Source organism: Triturus cristatus, chromosome 10 (assembly GCF_964204655.1).
Source record: "Triturus cristatus chromosome 10, aTriCri1.1, whole genome shotgun sequence".
In the NCBI taxonomy this organism is placed as follows: Eukaryota; Metazoa; Chordata; class Amphibia; order Caudata; family Salamandridae; genus Triturus; species Triturus cristatus.
The window spans coordinates 554,332,428-554,354,242 of record NC_140593.1 but is presented as its reverse complement, the minus strand read 5'-3'; the positions used below and the strand labels follow the sequence as shown (position 1 = coordinate 554,354,242).

At 44.8% G+C, this 21,815-nt stretch overlaps 1 protein-coding gene across 1 annotated transcript in view; it reads right to left on the bottom strand.

Moving 5' to 3' along the window:
• Positions 1 to 21,815, bottom strand: part of LOC146789712 (tetratricopeptide repeat protein 21B-like) — a 459,544-nt gene that overhangs the window by 307,918 nt on the left and 129,811 nt on the right. Inside the window, exons 5-6 of the mRNA XM_085631181.1 lie at positions 11,484 to 11,684; positions 11,204 to 11,333 (exon numbers count right to left, since the gene is read on the bottom strand). Coding sequence (XP_085487307.1) covers positions 11,204 to 11,333; positions 11,484 to 11,684 — 331 coding nt within the window. The remainder of the gene's footprint in view (positions 1 to 11,203; positions 11,334 to 11,483; positions 11,685 to 21,815) is intronic.

Sequence of the window (21,815 nt, the reverse complement as noted above, 5' to 3'; positions counted from 1 at the left end):
TGGTAACCCCTGAGAACATGCTGGCCCTCGGACAACGGTGGTAATTCCTGGTAAAGTATGAGCCATGGCGCGGTGGTTGTAATGCCTGGAAACATGCATACCCTGGACAACAGTGTTATTCCTAGAAAAATGCAGGTCGACACAACAATGGTAATCTTAGGAAACATGCTCGACCTGGCATGAAATGGGCAATACCTGGCAACATGCTGGCCCTAGCACAGCGGTTGTAATGTCTAGTAAAAGGCTGGACATCATTTAGTGGTGATTATCTCTGGCACATTGGTGGCAATTCCTGGCAGCATCCTGGCCCTAGCAAACACAAGATGATGATGGACGGAGGGCTGAAACTTTTCAGACACTCACCCCCCTCACAGATCTGGGTTGAAACCATCATTGTTCCTTAGGTCACTTCGCCACCCCAGTTCAGACCCAGCCATATGCAAATCAGTCTTGAACATGTTCCTCCTGGGAACAGTCGAACCCGAAATGCCAAGCCAGGTCTTCCCTGCACTGGAAACAAGCATCCTGGGACCGGTTTCTGGGTAACACTCCTCATCAACCAGGTTAGCTTGAATTCAGTGGCAAAGTGAGCAAGGGACCCATGTCTGGGTATACCATGCCAACGTAGGGAGAACAAAGCAAACACAAGGAGATGATGGACGGAGCGCTGAAACCTTTCAGAAATTCACCCCCCATCACGGATCTGGGTTGAATCCATCTTCATTCTGCAGCTCACTTCGCCACCATGTAAATCAGTCTTGACGCTATGCCTCATGGGAACAGTCCATCCGGAACAGCCAAGCCAGGTCTTTCCTGGACCGGAAACAAGCATCCTGGGACCGGTGTCTGGGTAACACCCCTCATCCTGGTCCTGGCACAATGGTGGTAATCTCTTCTAACATGTTACTCATGGCATAATTGCAACATTTCCCAGTAAAATCTTGGCAACATGATGGCCCTGACAGAGTGGTAGTAGTTTCTAGTAAAATACAAGCCCTGGCACAACGGTGATAACCCCTGGAAACATACTGGTCCTGGCACAATGGTGGTCATCCTCAGCAATATGCTAGCACCTAGCACAATGGTGGCAATCCTTGGCAAAATGCTTAATGTAGTAAAACTATGTTAATTTCTTTGAAAATGCTGACCCTGACACAGTGGTGGCAATCACTGCAACATAGTGCTCTAGTACAATGAAGGTAATATTGGCAACACACTGTCATATTGGTGGTAATTCATGGGAAAATAATGGGCCAGACACAATGGTGCCATTCACTGGCAACAAGGTAGTCATGGCATACTGATAGTGAAACCTGGAAACATGCTGGTCCTGGCATTATGAAGGTACTTTCTGTGAACATGTAAACCCTGGCACAGTGGTGGAAATTCTTGGTAAAATGCTGGTCATGGCACAAAGATGGTGATCTCTGGCAACATGGTAGCCATGGCACAATGATGGAAATAACCTGCAACATGCTGACGCTGGCAAAATGGTAGTAATTTCGGGAAATACACAGGCCTTGGCACACTGGTAATGTCTGGTAAAGTTCTGCTTCTGGCACAATGGTGGTAATCCTAGGCAACATGATGGCCCTGGAAAATAATGGTAATCCCTAGCAACATAATAAACATGGTACAGTGATCGCAATTTCTAGCAACACTCTGGCTCTAGCATAATGGGTGTAATTCTTGGAAAAATGTTGGTCCTGCCACTATGGTGGTAAATTCTGGCAATATGCTGGCCCTGGTACAATGGTGGAAATTTCCGGTAAAATAACAGCCCTTGCACTATGGTGGTAGTCTCCGATAACATGATGAGCCTGCTGTAATACCTGGAAACATGCTGGCCCCGTCACATTGCTGTCAATTTCTGGCAGCATGCAGACCGTGGCACAATGGTTGCAATCCATGGCATTCTGTTGACCATGGCACAATGAAGGTAAGACCTGGCCACATGCTCACTCTAGTACAATGGTAGTAACGTCTGGCAACACAGTGGCCCTGGCACAATGGTGATAATCTCTGGTAACATACGGGCTCTGACACAAAGGCCATAACCTGTAGGAACAATCTGGCCCTGGCACAATAGTGGTCAATCCAGGCACACGCTGGCCCAGGGAAATTGGTGGTAATTTCTGGCAACATGGTGGGCCTGGCACAATGGTGGTAATCTATGGCATCATGTTCCCCATTGCCCAACAGTGGGAATCTGTGGTATACTGTGGGCCCATATTGAAAAGTGGTGCCAAGGGCATATGTAAATCAATTTGAATGTATTAAATTTCAGACAGGCGCCAAGAAAATCTAGTAAAAGTGAACATATGTAACAGGTAGGTGGGAGAAGTTGGCCTGGTATATGCGGTCCACTAATTAAAGTGGGCACCCTGTACCAGTCCAAATAACCCTTATGTTGATTTAAGAGGCCAAAGATAACCTTAGAAAGCTATCCAAGTGGTAGCTGTGGAGAGCAGCCTTCCGGCTTATCCTTGAAGGAATGTTAGGCAGCTTGTTTTGCCAGAATACAACATGTTAGTATTGATTAAATGAAAAGAGAACCACTCAGTAGTTATAAGAATTATGTATTTATTAATATAACACACTAAAAGTACGACACAGCATCTTCCACAAGAAGATACTCACAAAGCACACAATACTGTAGCACAGAAACAATAGTAAATAGCACTAACACACAGTGGGCTCCAGGGGGAGACCAAATCATATACTAAAATAGTGGTATAAGAACCACGACTCGAGTCAAGACCAGAGGATGTAGAATCTCTGGGACCCCAAGGAACCACCCAAGGTGAGTAAGTAGGGACCCCATGGAGGACGTGGGCAGAGTGGAAACACGACCGCATGCACCATAGAATTCTATCGCAGAGTCGTGGTTGCAGTTTTAAAGTATAAGGACCCTTCTAAGTGGACTTCGAAGAAACCCTGTGGAAGTTAGGAGGTTGGAGAGCCACCCCACCTGTGGAAACTGTAGTACCAGAGTTACCTTTCCCAGGGGAACTGGTTGCAAGGTCTGTGGCGTCAGAAACCACCGTCGATCTCTATGGAGGACTCCAAAGAAGAGCCACTGCTGGGAAGAAGAAAAGTGTTTGTCAGAATCCAAAGGTGGATTCTTGATGAAGCGTACCTGAAAGCAGAGGGGACAGAGTCTGGGTCACTCAGAAGTGACCAGGGAATCGGTAGACGACTGCCCACCGATGTCAGGTGCTTCAATTGTGTTGAGGGGGTTCTCGACTATGCAGCCGCCGGGACCAGGAGACGTCAAGGACGACCAAGAGCTGGATATGAGCTGTCCCACTTAGGATGTTGAGTGCTGTAGGGTCGGTGTCCGTTGGGAGCACCAACAAGCCTTGGCAGCGGCAACCCACGAAGGTCAAGAAAGGTTACGATTCTGACAAGCAAGGTCCAGGAGACTCACCAAACAAAGGGGAGTCAGGGTAAGCCTGGAGCAACCAAGGAAGCCCAAGAAGAGCAGTGTTGACCCTCAAGAGGACCCACAACAGGCCGAAGACAAAGGAGTCGCAAGGGGACCTCGGGCAGTTTCACAAAGCAGCAGCCCACAGAGCACTCAGTGCGAGGAGGCCGGAGTTCTTTGTGAGAAATGGTGCCAGAGGTTGGGGCTACTCTGAGCCGAGTGCACTTGTTTTGGGGATGCCAAAAAGCATATGTATTTGCAAAAGTAAGCGGTGCACAGGGGTATGGGTATTGCAGCCCCCACAAGGAATTCTGACTTCAAAGTCAGTAAGAAGGCAGCTCGGACCTCGAGGGACTTGGAAACCCACCTCCTGTGTTGCTGGAGCCTTCGGAGTTCGAAGGAGGTCTGGAGCAGCAGACCGGTCAATCGTGATGTGGTGCCCGTGGTTGCAGGGGAGTGACTCCTATAGTCCAAGGGAGATACCTTAAGTTGTCCTTGATGCTCCACAGGTCCTGCATGGAGCCTGTATGGTGCACAGACAATGCTTTGGACGGAGTGGGAGACGAAGTCGGGCCCAAACGAAGTCCAGAGTGTCCAGACGGTCTAGTTCAATGGTTTCTAGTTCAGAATCTTGTCCACATCGAATCTAGGGTTCGACAGCCAGGTAAGCCCTTTTGTACCCACTGGAGAGAGTTGGACAGATTCAGGGGACCCTTCCAAGGGAGGGTCTGGACAGTGGGAGGTTACTCCCACGTCCTTGGTCCAGTTTTGCGCCAGAGCAGGAGCCAACGGTTACCAGGACTGGTTTGAACTGGACTATGCACAGGGAAACCAAAGGTGCCCCTCATGCAGACATTTGGTCGCTGGCAAGCACACCCACCCAGGCCTAATACATTAAATCCTGTCTGGGAGGTGGTCACACCTCCCTGTGACAGGATGCCTATTGTTCTGCCTTCCCCTGCTCGAGCTTGGTTCAGCAGCAGGATGGCAGAAATGTGTCTCTGGTCTGCAGCAACCCTTTTGGGCTGCCGGGCACTAAAAGGCTGGGACCGGGAAAACCAGGGACCTCACAAAGCTTGTTTGAGGGGTGGAATCATACCTCCCACACCGGTTACCGGTCTGGGGTATGATTCGGTGGAATCACATCTCCCGCACCGGTTACCGATAGGGTTACTTTCAGCCGTTTTAGAGTAGGTCATCACGCGGTGGCGTAATGCCACTCTATTTGTCGTAAATGGCTGCAGCACTAAAAACCCGGAAGAATGGACTCCGTAGCCTGCAGGATTGTCCTGCTCATGCAGTGGGCACCCTCTCACTTGGAACCAAGCACCCTGCCTTCAGAATTGTCAAGGCCTGCTATAGGGGTGACTTGTAGGTTTAGTGACCCTTAGATATCGTAAGCCTATATCTTAAGTAAGTGGTGAATGCACCAACTTACACAGGCTGCAATGGCAGGCCTGTACTTCCATTTCACATGGCCTCTCATGGGTGGCATAATACATGCTTCAGCCCATGAGAGGCCACAGGGGTACCGATGCCCTGGGTACATGGGTACCATATACTAGGGACTGACAAGGGTACCCTAGTATCCAATCTTGAGTGTACCCTAGTACCCAACATAAAAGTCTAGGGAGAAAGCAGATAGACTGGGGTCCTGATTAGCAGTTTTCCAGTCAGACTAGTCAAAAAAAAGTATAATATTAAGCAAAAAGTGGGGGTTACCATAAGAAACAGACCCTACTTTTACAGTATGTTAGTGTACATGCTTAGGCATCCTCTCCAAAACCAGGTATAAATAGCTTCACCATTGCCCAGTTTTTTTCCCCAAAGTTATATGTAGCACTAACTTGACCCGAAGGTATCAGAGTGCTTTACATTAGCACCTGTTGCATTACACAAGGACACATTCATTTTTTGTTAGGCACGGGGAGATCGAGTGAATTTCCCATAATCACAGGATGTTGAGCGTCCCTGCCGAGACTCTAACCCTATCTCCCAGCATAGAGTTCGACTGCCCTAGCCGTAAGGCCACATCCTCTGCATTTATAAATGGGATGCCTTTCTGACAATTTCCAGCGCTGTTTGAGGACAGGACTCGGACTTCCAGTGTCTGCTTCGCTACAAGGAGGGGGAGCAGGAGTATGCCCTCAGCTGACCCGCGCTGGACATCGTAAAGGTGCTGCTCATCTCCCACAGTTGGGAGACACCTTTCTGACAATTTCCAACGCGGTTTTCCGACAGGACTCCGACTTCCATTGTCCGCTTTGCTTGTGGACCGTAATACTCCTATTCCCTTCATTAAGATAATCTGTCCACTGTTGGTGCCTGTTGGGTCCGGTAGGGTACTCCAGGATTTAAGCATCTCCACAATGGGAAAAACCAGGGGGGGCGGCAGAACCCACATCTAAAGATCCATTGAATATGGTGAGCACCATGGACGCTTTACCGCAGCGAGCCGTTGGGGTCCTGGGTAAGAAGATCGAATTGGCCACCAGGCGATTGTCCCATTCACCCATTTCCCACCCCCCATAAGGGTTTTTTCCCATCCTCACAAGAAGGATCTCCAGTACTGGCATAGGCACTACGTGTTGGGCTGATGGACATGACAAGATCGGGCTGGGGTCATCCGTCTTTCCACGCCAATCGCCTCCTCGTAGGATAGTGCCCAGTTAACAATACCTAGGGTACGTACTGGTGTGAGCACTGGAGTGGGGAAGAGAGTAGGGGGTGCAAAGAGGAAATGTTCTTCAATGGGGGGCCTTGCTAAACGTAGAAAGAGTAATGGCCCACAGTTAAACAGCAGTGCCCCAAGCAGGTCCCAACACAGATACTATCTTGTTCGACAAGTTCAAAATAGCCCAGTCGTCAGCGCTGGATACCAAATTAGACACTATCCTACTTCGATTCTCCACGTTGGAAACAACTTATCCATACTGACTGATTCATTGCGAAGGGACAGCACTCCACCTCTTATAAGCCCCCTTCTCCAAGGCCCACGGACAATAGTTCCGGTGGTAATGGAACGGGGCTTGGCATTAGAGCATAGACTGTCAGGCAGCAGTCAAGTCAAGTTGTGGCTAAAGCCCCCCCCTGATATGATCCTACCACCCGTGAACAGTAATGAACTTTACGCCCAAAAAGTCAATTGTAGGGGGGAGGGTCTCTGGAATCCAGAGTTTCTTCAGTCTCATCAAGCCCAGGGTCCCAAAGTGGGAGGAGTCAACAGCTTTTCTGATGAATGGCAGGAAGGCACGTTCCAAGAGGAATTCAACAACCCTCCCCCTAACCTGTGTTCCTTCTACCAGAGTCTACCCCGCTTGTCGTGATCTTAGCCAACGTGCCCAGTCTTGATCCAGGGACCATGGAAGATTTTGTTCAACTGAAGAATAAGGTGGTGCACTGGCTGAATTCGAACATTGCCTCAGGGCAGAGGATGGTAAGCCAAATCATTATGGTGTGCAGGACAACTTTGGTGGGCAGTGCCAAGAGAGCCTGGGCGGGGGGCTGTGTTATCATTAATTTTAATAACTTTTACGGCAAACCACATTTTAAGCACATTCGCACAAACTAACTACAGGTGTTGGAACTCGGCAATTGTAGCACTCCCGCTGGGCTACTTTTATAGGTCCAGAAGTCACCACCCCGGGTATCCACAGGGGCGGCTTCAAGATGTGGGCTACAGGAGTAATTTTGAGGTGACAACAGGAGTAAGCTTAGCAAACGGGTTCACTCCCTTGAGCTCACTGGAAGGTTGTAATTGACAGTGTGTTGACTCACAGCACCCTGACGCACCTCCACCTCAGGGGAAGGTACGACCCTTGGACCAAGGACTTAATGAGTTTGAAGAGTGTAAGTTTATCTCCTGGAACATCGCAGGGTTTGCGAGTAAGATAGAGGATCCTGAATGGTTACTCCTTGTTCAACGCATTGACGTGATCTGCCGCCGTAAAACATGGGCTGTAGAGAACAGTTTCCATCTGGAAGGCTATAAAACCTTCTTCGTACCAGCTACCCCCTGCATGGGGGGGGGGGGTGAAAGCCATGGGCTGCAGGCGAAATGCTGGTTTGCATATGGAACACACCCCTCAGGGCACCGCACTTAATGCTATCGTGCATGAATTCGATCTAACATCGCCATGAACAAGCTGCCTCTGGGAATAACTGATATTGCTCCCACTTTTATCTGGAGAGGGTGTGAGACAATCATTGACTTCATCTTTGGTCCTACTCCTTTTAATTTCTTGATTACGGAATTCTCAGTTATGGCACGTGTACACACCGACCACAATCCTGTTTGTGTTTCAACAGGATGGCCTTGAGTAAATAAACACATTAAGGAGGCTTCAGGAGTTCCTTTAAAAGCAGTGGAAGGGGGGAAGAGACTAAAGTGGGGGCAAATCGTCCCGGAGCAGCTCCAAGAGTCTCTTAACTCAGTCCAACTGAGAATTTGCCACCTGTCTAGATAGCAAGGCCACTCCGTCGGACATCATGGATGCATTTGGAAGCATGTCCAGTGCTATAGGTAAGTTATTACGGGGACCCGGTAGGCATTTTATGCAGCTAGGACTGAGATGAATTGACTGAGTGCTCCCATCCATCTAGGAAACTGAAACAGGTCTTGGGAGTGACGCCTCAAGACCAGGTAGCTGTTAAAAGCCTCCGGAGAGCCTACGAGGCTGCCCCAGCAAAACGCAAATCTGTCCTGAAGTAGGAAGTCTGGTCAGATCTAGAGGAGGCTAGCACCTTAAGCAATAGTTCAAAGTTCTGGGGCATCATCAATAGTCCCTTTCTAGCAGAAGACAGCGGCAACCTACTGGATACCCATATCCCAGAGGATGATTCGGTATCCCATTTTGAGGGCATCTTCCAGTCTGATACTTTAACAGAAGGGCAGGAAAGGGTGGAAGGCAAATCGGAGGTTGTTTTCACAGCACAAGAGGCAACGGCCGGCATCATGGGACGGTCTAAAAATAAAGCCCCGGGTCCGATGGGATCCCCCCACCCCTCCAGACCCCTACATCGCGCTTGTGGAAAACTGGGTGCCTGTACTTACAGCTGTCATCAATTCATCGGTCCAGGCCAGCCGCCCGGACTCCTGGGCCTTATCGACCATTCTCCATGTCTTTAAATGGGTGATTGGGATAGCACTCTTTGCTACAGGTCCATCTCCCTTTTGGATTCTGTGGTGAAGGAGGCGAGTCATATGGTACTGGACAGACTTGTATCATGGGCAGATGAAAACAACATTTTAGCCGAGGTACAATATGGTTTACGCCCAGGTCGTTCCACAGTGGAACAATGTTTAAACCTGTACATGGTTTTGAATAAGCACATTGTGGCTCGCACCGGCTCTATCCACATAGCCTTTATAGATCTGTTCTCAGCGTTCGATTGTGTAAATAGATCGAAGCTTTGGCAGTTGATGTCCTGTATTGGCATTAACAGGGATATCGTTTTGTTTCTAAGGGATCTTCAGAGAGATTCAAAAGCAGCTGTCTGTTATCCAAAAGATTACGAGGTGATCCACAATTTTGATATCAAGCGATGCATACTGGCCCCCTTCTTCTTTAATCTGCACATTAACTCCCTGGAGAAGGTCCTTTTGGATGCAAAAGCCAATTGCCCCCAGGTGGGTAAGCGCAGCCTGCCGGTCCTCCTATATGCACATGATGCGGTCCTCATGGCGAGGACAGCCAGGAGTTTACAACTCCTGTTAAACTCTGTTTATTTTATGGAGAACCTGGACCTGATGGTTAATCAAATTATTTGTTATGCAGGTAGGACCTCGTATAGCCAAGCAGTCTACCTTTAATATAGGGAACTAGTCAATCCCCAAGACAAAATTATTTTCTTACCTGGGAGTAGTGTTTGACGATGCACTGAGTTGGGCCCATTTGATAACTCGCAAGAAAGGGGACCTGGTCAGAGCGACCGCAGCAGTTTTTAACTTTGCTTCCAGAGTGGGGGGAAACCGATAGGGGCCCTTTTGAAGATTTACAGAGCGAAATGTATTGCAAAGGCCAGTTATGAGAGCGAGATATGGGGTCACACTGGGTTGGAGGCTTTGCGAATTGAAGCAAATATTTTCCGAAGACGGGTTCTCTCAGTACCACAAAGCATCCCGTCCTATGCTGCGCACAAAGAGCTGGGGATGGCTTTTCTCTCAGACAAATTGGCTTTCTGCCCACTAGCATTGTGGTTAAAGATTTTGGCCAAGCAAGAAAATGCTCTTAGCAAGGACATTTTAAAGGACTGTCTTTCCCTTGTCCATGTCACTCTCATCCGATGGCTCCAGTATGTAGGAGTAGGCCTCCTTAGTCTAGGAAGGGCAGATCTATTCAATAACCCCAAAGGCATATGCAAGAGGGACTTTACCTGGGCTAAAGAGTGTTTTCTTAGATGGCGCTGTTGTGACAGAGAGGAAACAGCTGTGCAAGCCCAGCGTGCGTAGGCATATCGCACTAAAAACCATACTAACTATTGAACCATAACTCTTAGGGCTCAGAAGCATCCACGATCACTTCCTACTGACTAGATTTCAGCTTGATCTTTTTCACTATCTCATGGCCCAACCATGTGGTGTTCATAGAGGGCAGTGCCTCATGCCCTGTGGCTGCGACAGCCAGTATCCTCAGGACATGATGCACTTTTTAAATGTTTTGCAGTTTTTAGGAGGTTCCCAGAAAGTATTTTATTATTCCCATTTTTTTTTTTTAAAAAAAGGCTTGTTTTAAAAGGTTGATACCTGCTTTTATCTTTTTACAACTTCCCTCAAACAACACCGTTTTGTACACACTTAGTTTTTTAAGGGCCGCCGTTACGCTTCGGTCAAACGCTGACTAACCTTGCCATCAGGATTTATGCTTCTTATTCTGTAAATAGATCACATTGGATGTACTGGATCAAGATTTTGAACTGTGAAGTTTTTATTGATGTTTGTATGACTTTTATGGTTTTATTTGAAAAACTGGATAAAGATTGATGAAATGCTTGTTTTAAATATATTACTTCATAAAATATAAATTAACAAGCAAACACAATAGCAGTTCAGGTATCCCAAACCTATTTCAATCCACAGCCTCCAGTAAGCCCTTTCTAATATTTGTAATGGTTCTTTACCAGCTGTCCTCAAGGAAAGAGATTGTTCAGCCGTTTTAATTAATTAATTTTAAATATCGTTGGAACTTATACTGCTCACAGTGCAAACCAATTCAAGTTTAAACCTGGCACAACAAAAAGCAGAGGAGATTAGAGACAAAAGAGAACTGCATGAAGAGATCCGTCTTAATATTCTTCCAGGAAAACAGAAGGGTAGAAAGAAGTATAAAGGGACAGGGGGGTTGGTTCCAAAGCACATAGTCCAGAACAGCAAAGCATCCATCAAAAAGTTCCACCCTTCTAGAAACAGAGGTAAAAAGGAAAATATTCTCAATAGGGCAGAGTTCTTTTAAGGGAACTGAAGACTATTTTTTGTATGGGTGAAATGAGGAGTGTTTCCAAATATCCACTTAAGGATATGCAGAGACCACTGAAATGGTTTCTACTGAGCACCGGACGCAGAGTGAGGCTTTGCTGCTATTGACCTGAGAAAAGTATTAGGATCTTAAATCATGGCGAGGATCCCACAATGCAAAACTACTTAGACATCCAACTCTGTGGCCTTAGGAGGACGCTAGGCAAAATCACAATAACTATCATGTCTTACTAATTTATGTTATAATGTGCTTACTCAGAATATACAGGGAGACACGAAAAAAGATCTTTAAATGTACCTACCCGACATATATTTGGCTTCTGCCATGAAAAATAGAGGTTCCATCATAGCAGGAGCTACAGTCACCACTGGATTTAAGATAGCAATCGCCTGTTTCAGCAGTGGAGACACAGGTTGGCCAGGAGACTTAGGCTGCCAAAAATATATATATAAAATCAGCTTTTGAACTACACGTGTGAACTGATAAAGAATATTGCTCATTTCTCAAACAAAAATGATACAGTGGCAGATACCTCTTAATTTAACCTCAGGGAAAAATAAGAATTTTAAAATATTTCCCACCTGTTTGGGGCAAAAGACCAGGTATTCTTTCACAACGTCAACGAGGAAGCTGGGGTTAAGCTTTTCAAAGTACTCCACACTCAGAGGAATTCCACGAAGGGATGCAAAATGAAGTTCGACAGGATCTTTGAGAAGAGCAATGACAACTTTCTCATCCTTCTCTTTTTTCGTGGCTAGTACAGCCTCAATGTAAGACAGATCCTAAAAATGTTAAAAAAGAAACCTCAGTGAACCAAATTGTGAGGTGCTAAACTGAACACAGGAAAGCGCTATATTTTACCTCATGTAATGTGGACTGTTTATTTAATGTCATGTGATAGGATCGTCGAATCAAAGGCAACAGATTTGTTACAATATACGATGAATATTATATATACATATACACACAAACACTCAATATGGCAACAGATTAATAAAAAAATATTTCCAAGAAAAATAAAAAGTAAAAATATAAAAATATATATATATATATATATATATCTCCATATATATCCATATATATATATATCCATCCCAAAACATTGGTCCTCCAGGTTGGGACCCAACAGCTACGGTGCGCGGACGGGTGAGGAGCCCGTATCAATTCAGCCACTCCTCCACATTGCGATTTACAATAATTTTACATTTCCTTTTATGGAGAAACAGTGTGGCTAAACCCCTTTGGTGTGAAGGACAGTCGCCATCTTCTATGTCTTTGTAGAACCTTTTTAACTGTGTATTTATTCTATGTATTTTTAAATGGATATTGTGGACGATTTTGTAGTGTGTGATGGCTCGCTTTACTTTTATGGTTTTTAATTCAAAGACTGAATACAGTTTATACTGATTGATTGATGGTTGTACCTCAGCAATCCATTAAGGAGTATGTTCAATTATGCCCATTATGACTTACTATGCTCTAAGATGGCCTATGCTATCACTCTAGACTATGCTCATGATAGCCTGTAACCCGCCATTTATTTTTATGCAAACATGCGTTTTTTATTTCTTTGTATCAACACATGGTAAATCAACCTGTGACCAAGGAGTGCAAGGCACCAAAACCCATTGGGTTCTTGGTGGTGAGGTGTAGCTACGGTTGCGGTGCGGGCACCACCACACCAGCGGACCAACCACCATTTTACAAGTTGGGTGGTCAGACAGCCATGGGACCGCCGGTGTTGCGGTTGTCTTGAGGCCGCAATATGCTTGGTGGTGCCACTGCGCACCGCCAAGCATATTTAGGAGCTTCCTCTCTGCCACGGTTTTCATGGCGGTGAGCCTGCCATGAAAAGTGTGGCAGAGATGAAACAAAGGGGACCTTAAAGGACCCACTGTTGCCTCGGGCCATGGGGTGCATGCAGGGGGACACGTTGTGCCCCCCTGTGTGCATGCACCCTAGTTCCTGCACAGCATGGACTGCAGAATCCATGCCGTACAGGAACTGCCTTTGACGCTCCCATTGTGGTGCTCTTTTTCAGAGACACCACTGTGGGACTACCAAAGAAACGCCTGCCAGACACGAGAAAACTCATAATCTGGCAGGCGGTGCCCACATGGCTTTGGCGATGTGGGTGAAGGGCAGCAGTGTGGCGGCCCTGCTCTCACACCACCAAAGTCGTAATCGGGCCCAGAGTGTGTAGTGTTTTCGTCTCTGTGCCATGGGCTATGTCTTAGGATTCTTAATCATTGTGACATCAGGACTGATTGATGTTATGGTCTTGCACATTCTTGCCTATTTTTACAGGTGAATTTAGATGAGTGGGTACATTTTGGTGGCAACCCGCATGGGGAATCGGAACCCCAACCTCTATGTAAGTTTGGATTATATGCAACACCGACCATTTATAACAATTTAAAGTCTGCATAAGGGTGTTGTGCACGCAGTATCCTTGATTGGCACTACTTGAGTGCATTAAGTTTGGAAATCACTAGTCTGCAGGGGTGACTAAGTGGCACCCGGTGGTTGACTGGTGCATCAGCAAACGCTGGATAATCATTTCGATATCAATGACTTGCTAAAGTACAGTTTTGAAATGGTTGGGTAATTGGAGCATGCTGATGGGAGACAGCAATTGCAAGGCCAATAAAGGGAAGCTTGCCTTGGTTGTCTAGGAGAATGACACAAACAAACAATGGCTAACTATTGTGTTGTTTGATGATTCCGAATAGCACGATTGCAGTATGATGGGGAAATTAGTGCATGTTGATGTGAGGTACGAATCACTAAGTCGTGACTGGGCTGTCTGCCTTGAATTGGTCAGGCACACATTACTAGTGTGCCAATTAGGTTGTGCACATTAAGGTAAGATAGATTGTGCATGGGAAAGTTCACAGACAATGTTAATTTGAAATCTTGCCTCTATTGCAGAGTTTTGAATATTCTGATAGCGACTATTGGAGTGCCAAAACACACAAATAGCCTCTCGGGTCTGAGCAACCTTGAACCATAGGCATGGACAGGAAAAATATTGTGATTAAACTGTGTCTAAAATGATAGTGCCCTAATAAGGAAAGGAATCCCTTTTAAGGTTGAATGCCCTCACTCACCAAAAGGTGACATGCTTCATCATTTGGGCTTTCTCCTCTCAGTGGGAAAACCTAGTCCCACTGAGGGCTACAACCATCGCACTGAGAGGTGGGAGCTCAGGGATGTTTTACAATTGTATGGAGAATAAGGATGCTAAAATCCCAAAGAAAAGCACTTTAGTGATGTGAGGGCGCAGCGCAAAAGAATTTAGAAGATAGGTGAATGTGATCTAAAACTGGCTAGTGCTAGTGAAAAACAATTTTTATTAGCTCATTAGCCCTGCCAGAGATAAAAAAAACAGTGCAAAGCAGTAACTATTGAAAACTGCTTGATGACAAAAGGTCAACATATTTCAGCCAATAATCATCTCAAAAGTATGTGTGGCTTTCGTCAGGACCAAAAACAAAGCTGCTGCTAAGTGTAAAAAACGTGCACAAAAGTTGGACAAAAGGAACCAAACCAGTTTATGCTCTTGCGGATACAATCTCGCTGGAACTTGTCCAATCTGTGGGACGAGTAAGCCCACCTCAACCTGGTTACAACTCAGGAAAGGGAGCCTCCGGTTACAATTTCTGTACTGCGACGGAGTACCGACGGAGAGAGCGGGGCTCCCTTTCCTGAGTTGTAACCAGGTTGAGGTGGGCTTACTTGTCCCACAGATTGGACAAGTTCCAGCGAGATTGTATCCGCAAGAGCATAAACTGGTTTGGTCCCTTTTTTCCAACTTTTGTGCACGTTTTTCACACTTAGCAGCAGCTTTGTTTTTGGTCCTGACGAAAGCCACACATACTTTTGAGATGATTATTGGCTGAAACATGTTGACCTTTTGTCATCAAGCAGTTTTCAATAGTTACTGCTTTGCACTGTTTTTTATCTCTGGCAGGGCTAATGAGCTAATAAAAATTGTTTTTCACTAGCACTAGCCAGTTTTAGATCACATTCACCTATCTTCTAAATTCTTTTGCGCTGCGCCCTCACATCACTAAAGTGCTTTTCTTTGGGATTTTAGCATCCTTATTCTCCATACAATTGTAAAACATCCCTGAGCTCCCACCTCTCAGTGCGATGGTTGTAGCCCTCAGTGGGACTAGGTTTTCCCACTGAGAGGAGAAAGCCCAAATGATGAAGCATGTCACCTTTTGGTGAGTGAGGGCATTCAACCTTAAAAGGGATTCCTTTCCTTATTAGGGCACTATCATTTTAGACACAGTTTAATCACAATATTTTTCCCGTCCATGCCTATGGTTCAAGGTTGCTCAGACCCAAGAGGCTATTTGTGTGTTTTGTGACTATTAATTGGGGAAAAACGTCTTGCAGGTCTCTAAACTCATTCCCTTGGACCCCCCTTTTCTCTTTTTGTGTGTTACCGACTATTGGAGTGCCTCAGTGCTCACACCGAGTGTTGTGTACATTCATTTGTTGGTTAAATTGTGTTGGATGCTGTACAACAATTGTACATGGACTGAGTCAAATTTCTTTTACACAATAGGTGCATCAGTCAGATGATAAAGGCCCTGTTGAGACCCAACATGGGTCAAAATGTCAACACCTCCTCCCTTGGTTGTTTAGCATTTGATATTGCGAGGAGATATTGTAAACACACAAATGCAATCCTTGCTCTTAATTGCTTTGAATTATCTTGCAACCCTGCGCTTTGTACAGTGTTCCTTTTGTATGTTTTTGTCTAAATGTATATATATTGTTTGAGCACTGCGTTGCTTCCACCACTATTACTCTGTAGATATTGAACCGTGTTCCTACAAAGCAAATTAAGTAATGGTGGAAACAAAGAAAAATCACCTCTACTCTTTTTTGGGTATTATTTGATAAGAGATTAAGGATTGAATTAATTTGTGTACCTTCAAAATATATGAGAGGTTCTGTGAAAAGGGAGTACCACAGGACAATTGTTGCTTTCTATTCATGGACATTTAGGGGTCGCCAGGGGTCGCAGTTGCGACCCCTAGCTTGCCCTTTGCTGCGCTTGGCACTGCCAATGCGACCCCTAGCCTCAGAGGTGGCAAAATCAGTGCCAAGAGCAAAATGGTGACTCGCATTATCAGAGTCAGGCTCTAAACTTGTTTTCTGCTCATTTTTATTACTTTAATATTGAATAATCGTTTATTATTCACTATTAGTGTAATAAAGTGGAGCAAGAAGATCTGGACCTTCAATGGCATCTAAGGTAAGAAAAATGAAATGGCTTTAAATGTATGTTGTGTGCATGCATGTGGGTGAGTGAGTTTGTGTGAGAGCGTGTATGTGTGAGCATGTATGTGAGATCGTGGGTGGGTATCAAAATGAGAGCGCAAGCATAAGTCAGATTAAGAGCGAGTGTGAATGAATGATTCAAAGTGAGAGTGAGTGCAAGAGACTAGGTGAAAATGAAAGAGTGCAATTGAGTGCTAGTGAGAGAATAAGTGTGAGTAAGTGCATGCAAGTGACACGGTGTTATGCTTGCAAATCCAATGTTGGACCTAGCATGCTTCTTGGCATATAGAAGCACCCTTGGCAAAAAGTTGGCACTTGGATACTGAGTCAATACTTGGATATGGGATACCCTCAGCAAAATGCTAGTGCCGGCACACAGCAGGTAATTTTTGGCATGGGGCACCTATGAAAAATAGGCAGGGCTGGCCTACTGGATGAATCCACTGCATAGGTAGACCGTGTGGCAATTTGCTGATGGCAAATTGGAGGAACTTCTTGACATGTGGGAAAACTGTGGCAATGTCATGGGGGCATCCATGGTAAAATGTGGTCAACAACATATTAGACATAACCTTTGACATAAGGCACATCCATAGTGTAAGAGAAGCATTATTAGGAAGATCCTGGCACTGTGATGTTTGGGAAAAATGATCCACCATAAAAAAGGCTGGTCCTTGCAATGGAAGTAATTTTTTAGGTAAGTGGGTACCCATAGGATATTTTAAAAACATAATTGGCTGAACTCATGGGGACTGTTAGGTTTCATTAGCTATGCACACCATGAAAGGGCTTGAATATATAGTGAGTACCTTTACAGAGCCTACGGCTGTTTAGCAAATTTATGTGACAATTGTGCATTAAAATCCACTAGTAAAGCACATATTTTTCAAACTTTTCCCAAGGGAGAGATACCCCCACCCCTCTGTTCTCCCCTAAAAGAATATAGAATATATTTATTGTGGAATTATTACATAACTTCAGAAATGTTAATTATTGAAATGTCATCAGGATTAGGGTAGTGTGACATCACTTCGTGGGATGATTCAGAGACAAAGGTCATATGATGTAATTTCGAGTGACATCATTTAGGTCAACGGGTATATAATGTCACTTCCGCTACCCCGGGGATTTTGGTGAATCGACAACCATGATTCTATTATTGATTTTACTTGAAAAAGATACAGCCTCATTCAGCATATTTATATGCACTTCCACAACACAATGAATTGAAAAATCCCCTCTTCAATTAATACAGCTGCAGACAATTTCAAGCAAAATGTGACAGTGCAAAACACAGCTAAACAATGCCAATAAAACATCTCAATAAACCTCAGGTGGGGCCAAACAGGACCATGACGAAGAGTAAAAGATAATTATGCGTAATACTTCAGATATAAAATAGTTTTAAAATAACAGTGCAAAAATGCAATATTTTAAGTTTATAATACAAAACCTTCCACAACCCAAGTCCCAATCCTATACTTAATACGGTTTTCACCTACTTATTAGCAATAAAATGGCAGTGCAAAGTGTAATATAATAATTCAAAATGGCAAACATTTAATCAGCTGAGAGTTGGTTTTTGTAGACCCAACTGCCCCAAATATTGCGATATATAATTTGTTGTACGAACATGGTACCTGAATTTCAGCTTACTAATCGTCCCCATTTTAGTCTTCCATTGTAAAAAAAAAAAAGGGGGGGCTAGTGGGTGACTTTCAGTATTGGGCAATTAAAGAACGAGCTATCGCCATAGAGCTAAAAATAGAAACTATGTAATTCAAACCCACTAGTGTAGCCAGAGCTGTATGGATCAAAACCAACACTGCAGTTATAGATGTAGGGAAAAATTGCATTCTATTAAAAGGAAATCGGTCACAGAAATCTTCAGGCGGCAGACGGTCCCTTGGGTGATACCTACACCAAGAGAGGGAGGTGGACTGTAACAGTGAGAAAAGAAAATAACGGACGAGAGCCTGTTCTCGATAATTTTTGGACAACAGGTCAAGAGGATCACGAGTGAAGGTATTGGGGGCTAGGTTTCTAGTCAAGTTTTTTTAAGTTGTGTTGCTTTACCCATGCCCAGTGAGTAATACTGGTCTCAGAAAGAACTTCTTGACCAAGGAATAGTTTGTGTCACCAACAAGGTTACATCCTTGTATACCACCCTAGGATCCAGATGGCCATATGTAGGACTTCCAGTGGTCCACTTGGTGTTTGAGGCAGATAAATTAGATCAATACACAATAAAGTGTGTAGGCCTTCTTTAACTTTCTTTTTAATTGGTGTATTGTTTTTTCCCATCCTTTCTATGCTTCCATCACAATTGGCAACATTGTTTAACTTCTGTAATGCACAGTTCGAGAGATTACATCTTAGTCTAATAGGCAGTAAGCCTTAGCTCCATGACATGCAGCTTGTCATGGGCTTTCATTGTAACGCAATCAAAAGCCTCTCAGCCCTTGTCAGGGCGGAGAGATCTTTGTCTTTCTTCAGGCGGAGGATGTCCATAGCTGGAAAAACTGCTCCACAGGGACCAAGTCTCTTACTTGTATTCCTGTTGTGTCCCTGGGTCCAGACTGGCTTCACCGTTGCATTTTATTCATATATACAAAGTCTCTAGGTCGTCCCTGTTGCTGCTTTGCAGCCATTCAAGTAATCACTGGGAGCCACCGGATGTCGGAAAACCTCTCTAAGCAAAATAGAAAGGGAGCTGTGAAAAGGCAGCAGTCTATGCGTTTGAAGCAGGTGTGCCATCTGTACTGCACATATCAATTCACTGAGTCTCAGTAATAGTCACCTCCTGCCCTGAACCCACCAACAGCCTTGTACCATTAGTCCTCAAGGGGAAGGGCGAGAAGGAGCGTGTCTCTCGAGTCTACCACAACCTTCACTCCCACAGCCCAGAGTTTCCCCTCGCCACCCAGCAGCTGAACCAAAGTGCCTGCTGCAGCTCTTTCATGCTCTCCTCTCAAAGGAGTAGGGATCACACACTGCATCTGTGGTAAAAGGTTGTCACTGTCTTGCCCCTGAACATCAGGAAAGGGGCAGTCACATCTCAGGATATGCATAGACCCACACGAACCAAGGCCCCCTGACACTCTGCTGCTGCACAAGCGACTCGAGCAACAAGCATTGGCATAGCCAATAGGTCTCGCCTTTGGGCCCTTATAAGTGTTTAGCCATGCAACAGTTGTTGTTGCACCAAGGATATTGTACTGCATAACCAAATACTTATAAGGTCCCAAAAGCGAGACGTATTGGCTATGCCAATGCTTGTTCATGATTACTACTTGCTTAAGTTGCTTAAATATGTTTCCCCGAGATATGCATAACTTAAAATATGAACTTTAACAATTGTGCTAACTTTTCCAATAGGAAATGTGCAGTATTCATACAGTATGTTACGCTGAATGTGCACGATGTAAAAAGTAAACTAAATATGCATCGATTTATAGCTATCGCTCATCCATTAATCAAAAAGAGTTAAACAGGCTAGAGCACGTTTGGAAGGCAGGTTTGGCGAAGTAAATGAACAGTACCAAAGTACAGCCTACACGAAGAACGGGTCTAATTTTCTTTCAGAGCAAGTAAGGGCAGAATCCCTACACAAAGTATCCTAGTGCATGACATTTATTAGCAATTCCAATCACGTCTAAGTAGAACTGGGAAGTCCGGGTAGGGCATGGTCTTCTGAAGATGTAGCAGTCACGTCTACTCTTCTGTCACCTGAAACAACAGACAGCTATTGTTTATAAACTATGTTTTCTCTTGTATCAGAACATTTCGGAACTAGCGAATGCCGCACTAGAAATGCACGAGCTTCAAAATAACAGTTTATGATTCTTACTGTCTCGAACGTTTGTAAATTATGATTATTGCTTTAAAAAAAATTATATATAAGCGCCAACTTGTTACAAAGTGTTAAATTACAGAACAATGGTTAGTAGGCCTGAAAAACCCTCAGGTCCGTATTAAATATAGACCACAACGATGCGCGTTAAAGCTGCATCTGGCAACGAGATAAATATAAAAGTTAATAAAAAGGTTTAAAAAAATGACAGCCCGCATATTGAGTCGTCAGGTGTACACTTTTTTCATCGCTGAGCTTTGTTTGTTTTAGCCCGCAAGAATGTATTAACAAGCAAGAGGAAAGACAGATGGTACTGAAGGCTGGCGGTTCGCGCATAAACACAACATGCATGCTCGCATGAACGCAAGCTTGTCGCCAGCCAGCAGCACTTTGAAAACTCACCTACTAAAGTCTCTCTGAGTAGCGCATGTGCACTGACTCAGCGAGACCTAAAAAGTGAGGAGCGCAGAGCCCCAAACTCAATGCTAGGGCAGTCGAGGAAGTAGAAAGGCTGAAGGCGCATACAGATTTGAGAGACACTGCTATCATAGAGTCTGTGTAGCCTGGTCACCACCAGCCATTCCACTTAAAAAAAAAAAAAAAAATTTTAACTTTGAGCTAAGATGATCTTACAAAGTTTATGGAATGTCAAACCACTCGGTCATGTCAAATGTGCCAAGAAACAGTAATCTTTCAAGTACAGAATTTCATTATGATTTTCTAGATTATTTCTACTCTGAATTGCAGAAGCAAAATGACAGAGGCAACACCTATTGCCTGGATACTCCCTTTGAGTAGGTTTTTCTGTGCCCTCTTGACATTTGATGTGGTCTGTCTTCCTAGTCGACTGTGTAGGGTCTAGGGATAAAAAGGGTGACTCCAAAGTAGCGCTATATTGAATGGTCCCAAAAATAATGAAACACACGGCCAGTAGTACAAGAACGCCCCAGACGGGTAGCTATAAATAAGAAAGAGATTGTGTTGCCTTCCGGTATAGTTCTTTTATGAAACATTTTACAGACATCTTTCTGTATGCGGAAAAGAACTTTGATGCTGCTGACGCTGAAGATCACCGTTCCATTATACAAAAGGGACAGGGCCAGATTGGCCTACAGGACAATCAGGGTGCGCCTGATGGGCTGGTCTGGAAGGTCGGCGTGTAGGCCGGTTTAGTGGCTATAGGAGGGCCGGTTTTATGGACCCTGTTTTAACTGTGGATTTCCCTTATACTAAAAGAAATATTGCCTGCAGCAAACTTAAATCCATGTGGTCAGCCATTCCTTGCAAAACATTTATACCGCGTGTCTTTACAAGTTCAAATCTGTCCCAGTCTGAAAACATGGGGAACGGTTTTACTTCTCTATGGGGGCCACTTTTATTTTGGTGCCCGGGCCTATGGTCGGTCCGAGTCTAACCTTGGAAAGGGAGCAGTCAGAACGAACAGCGCACCACGCAGCCTTAACAACTACTTTATTTGGCAGCGTACACTATAAGATGTAAGAAAATAAACTACAACAGAAACCAAACAAGCTAATAGTCCAAATAATAAAAACAACAAGGTTATCAACTAGCTTTTACATCGAGTTACATCTGAAGTTTCTGGGCACTGTAAACAAGTGTTACTATTACCATATTTATCAGCCGGGCACTAGTCGGGGTACATGCGGGTACACAGCATCCAACCACTCTTTTCACATGGTTAACGCCGTCCCCCCTGCCAGGAAGTTGGACCCCACAGAAATATGCTGAACGTGTCCCG